Source organism: Saccostrea cucullata, unplaced genomic scaffold (genome assembly GCF_032062105.1).
Source record: "Saccostrea cucullata isolate Sc308-1 unplaced genomic scaffold, CSIRO_AGI_Scuc_v1 ctg584, whole genome shotgun sequence".
Classification (NCBI taxonomy): domain Eukaryota; kingdom Metazoa; phylum Mollusca; class Bivalvia; order Ostreida; family Ostreidae; genus Saccostrea; species Saccostrea cuccullata.
In genome coordinates this window covers 67,019-80,551 of record NW_026920697.1, presented here as the reverse complement: position 1 = coordinate 80,551, position 13,533 = coordinate 67,019, and the positions used below count along the sequence as shown (strand labels likewise).

Below are 13,533 nucleotides of genomic sequence, written 5' to 3'. Positions count from 1 at the left end.
CAACATCGATTTTTTATGCCCGCTCAGCAAAACATTAGAAATGTTAGACTTTTTTTCGTATGGATTTGTATAGGAACAAATTTTTAAAGGTATAACAAATTATTATATTGTATACTCATCAGTCATATTAGATAGAATTGAAAATGAATTTTCTATTTTCTTATCCAAGAGAACATTTTTTTTTTTGACAAGACTGTGATAAACCATCGATAATATCTTTCAATCATAATACAGGCGTCAGAATTTTCTGATGTAAGGCATTGGCGTCGGAAGTAAATTGAAAGGAGGGGCATTGGCTAATTGAAAGAGAACAAGCAAATTCAAAGAAATGTCGTTCCCTCGCTTTCGGTGTCTTTGTGGGAAAATGTCATGTTTACGGCATATTCATGATATTGTGTGAAATATGGACGCCCTTTCATATGTCATTCAGAAGTTATCACCAAAGTTGAAGTTTTTAAAAAAAAAATATTAGGCCAATCGTAAAGGACAAGGGGTCAGTTGCATGCTCGGAGGTATCTTGTCACAGGTAATACACATGTCAAATATGAAAGCCCTATCTCTTCTCAATCTAAAGTTATAAGGAGAAACCTGTCTGATGGATTTTTTAACAAAAAAATACACGAGCCCCCCCCCCCTCCCCCCCATGTCAATAGTCCCCACCAACTGACGTCTGGCAAAGACCACAGGTACTTGTGGACAGGACCCCCCCCCCCCCCATATTTAATCCCGGGGCTTACTGGACATTTTTTTCACAAATTATATTTAATACACTTACTATAGTATTCATTACGTGTACAACTGGAATAAATCGTAAAAACCCCAAAATATTCGCTCAACAAAAAATACCCTACTATAAGTCTGTCCACAAGTACCTGTAGCAAAGACAGCCACACGAGATCGACATGCATTTCAGTCTCTTGGCATTTCACTTGCAAAATTTATATTCAGGTTTGATTATCAAGAAATCAACTTACCTATCTTTCAAAGAGTTATCACAGAAAAAAAAACAATTAGAAATGCATATATTTTTGGATATTTTAAAATATACAATTATTGACTGATTTCGAGGGCAATATGCGTTTTGTCGAACCCAAGAACCAAACTGTCTGTCTGAGACCTTTAGGCCGAACGCAGACAGTTTGGTTCGAGGGTCGACAAAACGCATTTTGCCCTAGAACATACATTAGTCAATAAATGTTTTGTTATACCTTTCATTTTCATTTTTTTGTAATATATATTTTGTACTGTCTTCCGTGATGTAACCTCAGGTCCGTCACTGTTGAACACCAACGAATGAAAAAGAGATTAAGCTCCGCCCATTCTGTGACGTAAGCGGTCCAACATCTCATCGACCGGTCCAACATCGATTTTTTACACCCGCTCATCAAAACATTAGAAATGTTAGATTTTTTCGTAAAGATATGTACAGGAACAAATTTTTAAAGGTATAACCAAAAAAAAGTCGAAGCACCCTACGGAAAGGATCGAAAGACGTTAGACAAAATGATTACAGTTCGGCACCCGCGTGGCGGGGTTTAACAAACTATCCCCCAAACGGGGGGATTCATTCACTTTACAAATCTTCAAATTCAATTTTAAACGCTTGTATATGATTTAATTTGCAAACACTTGGTGTTTTGCAATTACTCCATTTTAACTTTTCTACATGCTAGGATCTAGAAAAGCCTTATTCATTGTTTCTCACTCACAGTAGTCGGTACACTGTACGAATATATACAGTATTCTCTACTCGTTTTTTTCTCAACTACATTGCTCTTGTTCTTTTTTATACCGAGCATGCATGAGTTTATGCGATATAGCCTTTCTTTTCGTGTATCTCCTTTATCTACCTGTTACATGAGGCGTTACTTATCGCTTTGATATCTTTTTGAATCTATCACGATTTAGCATTGTCATTAAGGAATTCCTAGAAACACTATCCTGTTCTGATATACATATTAATGAAATATTAATGAAATATTTATAAATACCCGATGTAATTATAGATATTACAATTTTTTTCTTTGAAAGTATTGATAAATTATAATATTGATTGATAGCCATTCATTTACATCTAATATCATCATGTGCGAAACCTCAAGTATATGTCAATGATCGAAAGAATATATTCTAGTTGATAAATTAATCATTTTTAAATGTTGTTAGTTTTTTTTATTGTTTTGTTTTGTGTTCGTTTTGTTTTTTTCTCTCTTTTTTTGTTTTTTCTTCTCTTTTTTTTTATTTGTTTTGGTTTTGTTTATTTACAATGTATTTATTTTGTTAGAATTGGAATTCTATAGGTGTACAAACTTCAAGTGTACAGACTTCAATTTCCAGCAGCATTACTATTAAATCTGAAATCTACAACTCAATCATGTTACAGTAATATACGATACAAAAAAATAGGGTACAAAAATTTTGAAATTGCTGGTAGCTATTACTACACATCTCAAAACAACACATAGGTTTAACTACCAAATTTCAATAGATTTTGTAGTTAAATTTGGGGTGACCGATTCGGAAAAAAAACTTTATAAAGTTTGATGTATTTTGTTTGTTTCTATTCGGTATCCTGTAGTTATGTATCAAATTGTTACATTTTATTTCGATCATGGTGGCGATTGGGGTAGAAAATGGAATACGACATACATTTTTCTGACACACAAAAAATGACTCCCTCATTGTTTATAAAGTAATAGAAAATTCAGTAAATATACAAGTGAAACTAAATTCTCCACTGGTTCCAAACAAATTGACCGGATAACACAGTATTCCGGATAAGCCCATCGTCTGAAGCCACGGTTCAGAGTCCACTATCTCCTGAATGGGAGAGGGTCCTACATTTTGGCAGTGGTTTGCGACGATGGGGTAAGACAACATCTTTAATAATTGAATATACTGAAAGGGATTTTATATACAAAAAAAAAAAAAAAAAAAAATTCCATCGCATTAGACAAGATTTCGGAATTTACAACATCCGGATAAGACAAGTTTTACTGTATGCAGCATTTCCTTCCAGAAAATATAGAAAAGGAATTTAAGAAATTTCCTAAGATATGAAATTGCTGATTACACATATTTACTCGTGACACATACCGTGTATGCGGATATAACTGCATCTATTTTTTTTTTTTTGTTTCCCTTTTCCATACTTTATTTTATAGATAACATATAGCATTTACTTTACCTCGAAGATTAAAATTTGTAATAAAATAAAACAGACCCTCTGTAACCATGATACATTTAAAAGTACAAAGAGCTGAAGGGTATTCGAAACCAAAATATGTACAATACATCATTTCTTTGCTAAAATCTAGAAAGTAATTATTTTCTAAAACTGTATAAAATGTATTTAACCAAAGCTTAATTGGCCTGTTTGTCTACTTAATTTGTATTATTTAGCATTACACCTCACTGTCATAACTTCTGCTGCACCAGCGACACTGGATCTCGTTTCTTAGCATTAGATGACCTGTAACAAAAGCATATAACAGAAACTTCTCATCATATCAAACTTCATGTATAATCATAATAATACTGATATAAAAATGACCTGTATTTGATTTATGATATAATGTCAAAAACGCATATCACTGAATATTTTGGTCCTTTGTCCTAAGTTTACTTTTTGAGAAAACCCGCTGATCAGGCAGTCCTCTTATTAACCTGTGTCGCAGTAAGTGCTGGCACGAAAAAGATCCCTCACTGTTCAATGGTCCTCAGTGCTGAGTATACAGTGTAAGTATAAATTTAAATTTGCAACCCTCCGCCAGGAAGTAATGGCAATTCCATTGACAAGTTCTAGCTGATTCCGATTACATTGTGCAGCAAGTTAATACGACATGCCAATATAAATTTTTCCAGAGATAATATCGATCTAGACCCAATATTGTTGTTGTTACATACTATCCCTTGACATTAAAAAATGTTTCTATCAAATCTGAATTTATGAAATCTCTCTCTAGTTAAAATCAGCTACTACTCATTGGTATACCTATTCAAGCTACAATTGAAATTATTTGAAGAATCACCTCAAACGTGTGACAGCAAATGCATTGTGTTTTAGCAAACTTTTAAGTATAACCACATAATTTAACATGCCCTTAATGTTGAATCTTACCATTTGGACATTTGGAAAGTGAAGGTCTCTTATGTTCATCCCCTGTTGATCTTTTCTCCAGATTGGACGACGTTGCTTCTTTGCGGGTCGTCTTTGTAACCGGTACTTGAGCTTCCTTTTCTTTGGCAAGGTCAAAGCTGATATCGATATCTATGGGACTTCTCATGGGCTTCAATTGTCTTTCGAATACCTGTGACGTAGATAAAATTTCAGAGTGTTTTTCGGTCTCATAACTCACTTTTCCTTTATCAAGTCCCACATCTGCACCATTTGGTTCAGCGCTCTTAATGTGGGTAGGTGTATAAAGTTCTTTTGAGGTGTAGACACTTTTCCTATCGGTTTGTTTCTTATCGCTAGCCGAGGGTGATGAGAGAGTTGGTTGAGGAAACGTTGGTTTATAAACATCATTTTCGTCTTTTGGGACAAGGTTAGTTTTCTGCCATGCATACTTTGTTTCTGGCTGCGTGTTTAAAGAAGCATATTGCTTAGCCTTTTGTTCGGTTTTGCTAGTGCTTTGTCTGGTATCTTTTGGAACTGCCCCAACGGATGAGGGTCTGTCATAATATTTTGCCTTCGAAGAATATCCAGACACCACGGATGGACTCCATATTATGCCTTCGTTATCCATTTCCTGTAGTGGAGTAACAGTTTCCAATCGAGACATAGTTTTTGGTTTTATGTTTGGAGTATATCCTGACGCTGTATATTCTGGCGTGCTGATTGGTCTTTTGAATTCATTTTTAAAAACAATTTCACGAGAAGCTAATTTCGAAGCATCTGTTAAAAATTCGAAGTTTTCCTGACTTGTTCGAGTCTTGCTTTCTAAATTTGCTTTATTGTCAGAAAACTGCGTTGATTTCTTCCTCTGATCCTCTGGTATTGGTTCTGATAGAACTCGTCTCGGAGGTACTATCTCATCGTAGGTTTTTTTTCCAATAAATAGAATACAAGATGGACACTGCTCTTCTTCTTTGTAGGTACTGGAAACATGCCCTAAAATAGACAAAATACATCTCACTATGAAAGAAAATGATTTTATTAAGAAAAATATAAATCGAATTCTTCTGTCAAAAGATATAATCTTACCATTTTTACATTTGTACCAGGTTCCATATTGCCATATTCTACGACTTCCCAAATCTGCAAGATTCAGCAACTCATCAAATATTTTGTCGTCCAGTCCTACACCGTATGCCCTCGCCAATAAACGGACTCTCTGATACTTTTTATCCAAAAGTGGCAATTTTTCCGTTAATAGTAAATCAACAATAGGACCATATTTGCTTCTGATATCATCTCTGTCCGTACTTGACCTGTTCGTTAATTTCAGGAACTGGACCTGGTATGCAAGTCGTAGCAATTCCATACGAACATCGAGAAGTTCCTGTTTTGAAAAACATGTTCGTTTTCTTGCCTTTTGTATCTTTTTCTTATTTTCTGTAACAATGTAGATATTTTCAAACAACCATTGACGAATCCTCGTTAACTGTGATCCGATTATTTTTTCCTCTCTAGTTTCTTCAATGTCAGATTGAAGAATTGTTTGAAAAATGTGATAAATTATTTCTAGGATAACTGTCTGTAAGTGAGCTAAAGTTACTTTTTCAATTGGCAGCATATCTTTCTCTTCAAGTTGCTTGATGATTCGATCAACGGCCTCTGAATCTTTTTTTCGCAAAAAGACTGATTTTTCTTTGATATAGTCTACTCCCCTTTTAAGAGATGACATATCGTCAGTTGTTATTTTCTTCTTAATAACTTCTATATCTTTTCTGATTTCTTCGACTACTGACTTGTATCTCACACTTTTTGTTATTTGCCGTGGACATGCAGGACACTGCCTAATACCTACAGGCACTGATGAACTCTGAATCCTTCCAGGGTTAAACATGTACGAGTCCATAGAATTAAGACTGAATGTGTGATTACAATTCAGTGATACGAAGCGTATGTCGTTGTCTATAGTGTCTATGGAACCTTCGAATGTTATACGATGGCATGTTTGGCACACTGGTGGACATTTTCCACCACAAACCCCTAAGCATTCGTGTTCACATCGAAGCTTCTTCGAGCAGTTTTTCGAACACGGTAGTGAACTGCACTTTTCATCACACCTATTTAGACATTCCTGATGTTCACAGGATCGCGTACAAGGCTTGTCGCACTCGTGACAGGGGTCTACACATTTTGCCTTACATTGTCTATGGGTGCACATGGTTCGACATTTTTGGTTGCAAGGTGGACAGCCTTCAACACAAAGTCTTGCACATGTGTGTCCACATACAAGTTTACGTCCACATTTTAATTGACATGGAATGTGTAATCGACTTTGTTGACAGTAACCACAAGTTCCGCTGCAAATATGACCACACTCAAGCTCAATGACGCACTCTCTTTCGCAAATAACGGTTTCTACATCTTCACAGCACTTTGTAATAATAAAGTGACCACAAGGGAGGCGTTTCTCACATAGTTCTTGACATTCCTTATGCGCATTTTTTAATCTACAATTACCACATTCTCCTTTACATTTATGTAAACAAGGAAGAATTTGTCCACACTGAGATTTGCAATTCCACATATTTTCGTCCACAGAGCATGGGACGTTTTCAGTATGTCCACAGGAAGGAATTATTTTTGGGACTTTCACAGGACAGTCTCCACAGTCTTGAAAACATTTTCGTGGACAATTGTGTCCTTTTATGCATTTCTTCAAACATGGTTGAAGGCACTTGTAATGCTCATGCTTTGGATCAGAAATGTGACAGATTTGGCCACATTTATGAGAGCAATTCAGGTCGAAATTACAAGGGAGAGAACAGCCTCCATTTGGTACCTGATCAAAGTCAGTATCTCGACTGACATGAACACTATTTCTAGGATGGTTTCCGCACCGTAGTACAAGACTTCTTCCGTAATTCCCCTTTCCGTCCATCGTCTCTACTATGTACTTCCAAAATTCACTCTCTGAGCATAAGAGATCAAAATTGCCAATAACAAACATCCCTTTTCTAGCTCTTGATAACGCAACACAAATTCTATTGTCTATTTTTAGAAATCCCGTGCTTCCTAAGTTGTTGCTACGCACAAGTGAAAGTATGATGATGTCATTTTCTTCGCCCTGGAAGTTGTCTACCGATGTGATGCGAATGCCTTCAAATTCATGTTTTGGCATTTCTTTCTTTAATGCAAGAATTTGACCTGTGTATGCTGTAAGAATCGTTATTTGGCTTCGCTCATATTCTTGCTGAATAAAATATCTACAAAGTCTTTTGACTAACTTTGCTTCGTGGATATTTGATTTGCTTTTCGTCTCCCTTTGTTCCAACTCTGGTTCGTTGTGGTTAATGAAATAAACATCAGAAATTACACCCTTGATATGTTCGTACTTTTTCACGTCTTCATGGTCATCAAGATTTGGATAGAGATCTTTGTATTTCATTAACATTGATATTTCCGGTCTCATTCTGTGTTGTATGCCTAATGTCACATAATTCAATTCATTGTTAACCATTCTTTCAAATAAGGAAATATCCAGATTGAAATTCTTTGCAAGGTGATAAACGGTAGGGGTAGGACGCAGTTGCTTGTGATCGCCAATCAGAATGAGGTGTTGACAGTTTGAATTAATTGTAGTGACGATGTGTGACTCCAACACTTCGGCAGCTTCCTCAACAATAATTATTTTTGGTTTGATAGATTGAAGAATATTCCTGTATTTTGCTGCACCTGTGGTAGTCATTCCTATGACGTCAGCTCCTCTCATTATATCTACATCCTCAGCATCTAAAACTTCTCTATAACCTTTGCATAGATCATCATACTGTTTTTCTGCTTCTTTTATGGATTCTTTCATATGGGTGGTATAGCACTTCAACCAATAACGATAAAGCTTCTCTCGTTTAGCAGAATCAAGTTTCCATACATTTCCCACCTGCTGAACTTCTCTTTCACTCATAATGTCGCTGCTGTCAATAATCTTTTTAAGATTTCGACGCAATTTATTGCGATTGATTTGATAAACCCAGCCTTCGGTATTTGACGATCGTTCGTTTCTTTTGTAAAGAATTTCAATGGATGTTTGACTTAAATTCTGTGAGGGGTTTGCTTCAGTTTCACTGCTATATCCAGAAAAGAATCGAAGTTCATCGTCGTTTTCATCCTCTTCGTCCTCCAATCTTCTTTCTTCATCTTCGAACTCTGCCTCCTCTTTAGCATTTACACACTCTTCCTTAAGAACTTCTGCAATTCGGCTGCAGCTTTCTGGTGAGCCATCAAGACACAACCAGTCCAAAATGTCACCCTGATCTTGAATCATCTTTGGTATTCTCCTCAGATATTTGGGAATATGGTCAACCAAGGTATCGATTTGTAAGACAACCTTTTCACTTTTTGTTCGAAGTTTCGTAAGTTCCTCTATTTGCTTATTTGTGGGTAGCTTTTGTTGCTTTTTTGAAACTTTTGTTTTTCCTGTTTGGTTTTCAAGAACCATAATCTCATTACTTAAAAAATCCTGGAATTCCACCAAAAGATACTTATATAAAGATCCTCTTTCCTGTAAAGGTAGTTGCCACGGTTGCTTTACTTGTCTTGCCTCGTCTTTTGTAAATCTCTCTATTTTAGATCCATTCGTTAGTTCCTCCTCCCATTCTGTCATCAACATATTTTTACGCTGATTTTCAATGTCATCTGGATCAAATGTAATGTCGGCATTAAAACCAAGCCATTCGTCCAATCGATTACTTGGAATTGAGGTCATAAACATTTCATTTTCAAATGCATTATTTTGGAAACATTGCACATGATCATCGTCCATAAAACGGCTTAATTCATTAAGATGTAGAATACCTTGCTTTGCACATTTCAATTTCTGACTGACACGTTCTATTTGGTCTCTGCAATTCCACATGTTTTTCAGACAATCGGACTTTTTTTCGTGGATCGTTCTCGAAATCGACTTGTCTTCACGAGCTTTTTTCCGGTAGCTTTGAAGAGTAAATTCTTCTAAATCTTGCGTTTTGCATCGTCCACCAATTCGCACTAATTTATCCGAGTGCTTGGAGATCCCAACAAGAAACTGATCTAAGGCATGATTGGTATAACATACCACTAAAATGGGATCCATTTTTACGTTTTCAGTCCACATTTCTTTATTATGCAGTAAAAGATGAACGATTTTTAGGCCAACGTATGTCTTGCCTGTACCTGGAGGTCCTTGAATGATTGCAATTTCCCTTGTGATGGCCATTTGTAAGGCCTTGTGTTGTGAATCGTCCATTCCAATATCTCTAGCTGAAGGCCATCTATTGGTGCTAAGTACAGGACAGTTGTACACTTTGGGTCTCCTTTGGGTCTTTAGCAGTGGACTGAAATCATATGGTAGTACAGTTCCACCTTTTATCAAATACTTTGGGGGTTTTGCATTTGGCTTGCAATGAACAATACAGGACTGTAGTGGCATTTCATCTCCAACTTCTTGTAATCCTTGAAGTATATATTTATAAGCTTCGAAATAGGCTGTTGTTTCCGCCATGACATATGTCTGTGTAGAGGAGAGGGCACTTGCTTCTGTCTCCTCTGTGAATTGAACTTCCACAATTCCATTTTGTAAATCTGTGATCTTCCTTTCAGTCACTGTGGCAAATAGCATTGTCTGGAATGCATCCGATGACAGACAAAGTAATGACCCATATAGCAATCTTCTCGATGATTCCCAGCGTACGTGAGTCAGTTTACTGTTATCAAATTTAATGACGTGCCTGACTCCGTGTTTAGAACACAGCGGACGAAGAACCTCCACATTCTCGTACATTCTGATGTCTGTCTGTCGTTTACCTTTCACGTTCTTGAACCTCTCAAAATCTCTGCGGTAATCAAGAATTCCCTCTCTCAAAGGATGCAAGTAATCCTCTCTTAATAGGCGAAATTGTATGTCTAGATACTGTTGCAGATTAGCATAGCCACCTTTAGTTTTGTTACATCGTAAAAAGGGTTTTCTGTCAAACTGTAGGTCTTGAAGAGTTGGAAGAACAGATAATTCTCGGAAATCATCTGGTGGCTCTTGCTCTAAAGGCTGAGGACGTCTTTTTGGCTTCACTTCTTCTTCTTGACGTTTAATGTACTCTCTTTGTATGGCTTCTTTTGCCTCCCTCAGTTCATCAAGCTGCTTAAATATGTCTGGACATGATAAGGCGCAGATGTTTTTGTATTTACTGGATATCAGTCTTTCTAGTGTATCCAAGACTGTGTTAAGCAAAAACACACTGCTCTGCATACGGTGCAACAAAATGAAAGTCAACTGGGTCATGTCCCACAGAATCTTCACCATGATGTCATCTGCAAATTCAATCACACCAACTTCGACATTACATACAAAAGGTATTACGTGGTTTGCTATAAGATTTTTTGCACTTAAAATCTTTGTGAGCTCCATGCAACTTTGTTCTTTGTTTGATTTATATGCTTTTACCAAGATTGAAACAAGTAGAACCATCCAATCCTTTTGTAACTTTCTTTCGAGTAAATCCTCAAATCCATTTCTGGTTGTAACTAACTGAAGGAGGACATCATCGGGATCGTCTTCGAGATCGAGTTCTTCCAGTCTTTTGTATCCCATCGTTCTTGTTCTGGATTGACCACCACCACCGTGACCATAGTTTGATCGTTGACCTCTGGGGTTACCACGTCCACTGCCTCTTCCTCGACTAGAATCAGAAGCTGATCCTCTACCCTGATATGAATCACCGCCTCTTCCCCTCCATCTAAAGTTCGGTCTCCCTCTTCCACCTCTTCTTCGCTGTGATCCTCCTTGGTTGTCGTCGAATTCTGACGAGTCATAGATTGGCAAGGTGTGCATCCGCTCCTCTTCCTCTTCCCCATCGTTGTCATCGTCGTAGACATGGACTAGATTTGATGATAAAGTGTTTTCTGTGGTTCTGTGTGGAGTGTGGGATCTATTTCTTCTCGGCCTTCGTCCTCCTCTTCCCCTCCCCCTGAATCCCCTCACAGAGTCATCCATTTTCTGAAAGATGCATATCGTATTGATCTTAGTCACACATAAAATACTTTTTTCATGTCCTTTAAATTACCAGAATGTTTTAACAAAAACTCAAGTGTTTGTTGTTTGAACACTGTGGAAGGTTTAGATCTTAGGTCTAAAACTTATTCTATCCTTATATAACAGCTAGTTTTTCAGGGTTTTTTTTTTCTTTCAGAGGCACGTTTCTTTCTTGGTGAGTGCTGTAGACATGACCCCCCTTCGGATCAAATCTGTATTCTTTTTTTCTTTTTTGGAAAAATTTCTGTATATTTTTAGAAATACTTTTAGCCAAAATTAAGAAATAAATTTCGAGTTTCAAATTATCCAAAATAAAAAATTGTAAAAATATGAAATTCCCAACCCGTACCGTTTATTTTAGGCGATCCAAAGGCCTGTGGATTTTATCAAACTTTTGACAAGAAATACATTGAACTGTTTAATATTCGGCTTTTCTGTTTTGGATTTTAGCCTTCGCCTAGAAAAAAATTTAAGGTGTTAAAAAAATATATATATATCATTTTTTATACACACAATCAAAGGCTTCGTTTTAATTCAGTTATTGAAATTAAGAATCGAGAGAGAAAGTATATAAGAGAGAGAGAGAGAAAGTTTTTTGTATATTTTTTCAGTGACAGTAAATAATTGCTAGTTCTTATTGGCATATAACAGGGGTTTTTTGTTGTTTGAAATAATTGCTAGTTCTTTGGCATAGAATTTTTTCAAAATATATTTGACAAGAAATACATTGAACTGTTTAATATTAGGTTTTTCTGTTTTGCTTTCCTCTATTTTGAAGGCTTCGTTTTAATTTATACTAGAATCCGTTTGAAAATTAAGAATCGAGAGAGAAAGAAAGAGAGAGAGAGAAAGTATTACTTACTGCTACTTGAACCCATCCTTCTTAAAAACTCAGTCAGTGACAGTGTATAAATGTTTTCAGAAAATCTTCCGGGCGATCTACGAAGCGCTGTTATTGAAATAAGTGTATATAATAGGGGTTTTTTGTTGTTGTTTTTTTTTTTACATGAATTGAAGTGAATAATTGCTAGTTCTTTGGCATTGTTTGAAATAGAATTTTTCAAAATATATATTAATTAAGAGAAAAGATAAATTAAGACAGAGTGAAGCAAACAATACAGTAGGATTAGACATGATGACTAGTAAGACTGAATAACGTGGAATAGCCAGAAATTTAGCAGTTTCCAGTGGCATGGCCTTTTGAAAGAATTATAGGAATGTCTAACTCTGTTTTCATGGTATATATATCAAACTTGGTAAGTCAAATCCATATTCTTTTTTAAATAAATGATTCTATGGAGATAAAATAAGAAAAATTATATGTATTTCAACTAGTGCTTGTGATGCATGTATACTAAGAGTTTCAAAAATCGATTTCAAATTGATTATTAAACGTTTGAAGGTTTTATTCTCCAAGAAAATGTGCCAGTTTGGCACAGTATTTTCGTAATAAAGTTAGCTTTGATTTATCTAATACAGTGTATCATGAAATTGTATGAACTGGGCCAATAAAAATTAATCGATTGAGGAGCTACTGAAAGAGTCTTAGAAAATACAGCAGTAGAATTTCTGTGTACGAAACAGTATTTGATTACCTCTTTAAAAGCACTACTTTGAAATTACTAAAAAAAAAAGAATAGATTTTTTTAATTACAGAAGGTAAATTTATGCTACCTGTACGCCGCCATATCAAAACATAATTAAGTGTATTTTGTTTCTTCTTTCGGTTTATTTTCAAGGAACCTGCAACTATTTTTATATCCTATTATTGATTTTAAATGTCCCGACCTAGCATGAATAACGATATTGCTATTGCTGCAATGTATTGCTAGAATGTTGCTGCAATATTGCTGCAATAATGCAAGAAAGTGTTGCTAGAAGGTGAGTATTTTGGTAAGGGTTTTATTCTTGTGCCAGTTTGGCACAGTATTTTGCGTAATAAATTTAGCTTTGATTTATCTAATACAAAGTATCATGACAACAATAAATTATTAACCATTTTCTTATGTATAGTACAGCACGAAAATAACGTCAACTTAACGGAACATTTTTTTCGTTACCTACATTCCTAAGCTTTCATAACATGAAAAAAAAAATCTTTAAATATTAATTATAATAACAAAGATCATTTATTAAACAAGGGATGTCTTAACTTAAATGTGTCACGTTAATTTCCCAGTTTATACTCCTTAAAGTAGTAATAAAACATCAACTTGAATTAACTTCCCATCTTCATTACTTTTAACTGTATATAAATAAATATAAATAAAAGCATCTTTAACTTATACTTCTCATATTTGTCTATAAAGAGAAACTCATTTTATATAAACCTTCTAAGCTATATACAAGATCTGTG

At 35.6% G+C, this 13,533-nt stretch overlaps 1 protein-coding gene across 1 annotated transcript; it reads right to left on the bottom strand.

The window, feature by feature from the left end:
• Positions 1-3,136: 3,136 nt before the first annotated feature.
• LOC134255860 (NFX1-type zinc finger-containing protein 1-like) lies at positions 3,137-12,105 on the bottom strand. The gene is made up of 4 exons (XM_062738431.1): positions 12,040-12,105; positions 5,207-11,141; positions 4,121-5,113; positions 3,137-3,472 (listed from the first exon to the last, which is right to left on the bottom strand). Exons 2-4 carry the CDS (start codon positions 11,136-11,138, stop codon positions 3,405-3,407), a joined length of 6,993 nt encoding a protein of 2,330 aa, XP_062594415.1. The 5' UTR covers positions 11,139-11,141; positions 12,040-12,105; the 3' UTR covers positions 3,137-3,404.
• Positions 12,106-13,533: the final 1,428 nt, after the last annotated feature.

What these genes read in the sequence shown, in the direction of transcription:
- LOC134255860 (XM_062738431.1), bottom strand. Translation starts at nt 11,138, where the DNA reads ATGGATGACTCTGTGAGGGGATTCAGGGGGAGGGGAAGAGGAGGACGA. An exon ending in CTGGTACAAATGTAAAAATG is followed by an intron (nt 5,114 to 5,206) that starts GTAAGATTATAT and finishes TGTCTATTTTAG; the next exon opens with GGCATGTTTCCAGTACCTAC. An exon ending in ACTTTCCAAATGTCCAAATG is followed by an intron (nt 3,473 to 4,120) that starts GTAAGATTCAAC and finishes CTTTTGTTACAG; the next exon opens with GTCATCTAATGCTAAGAAAC.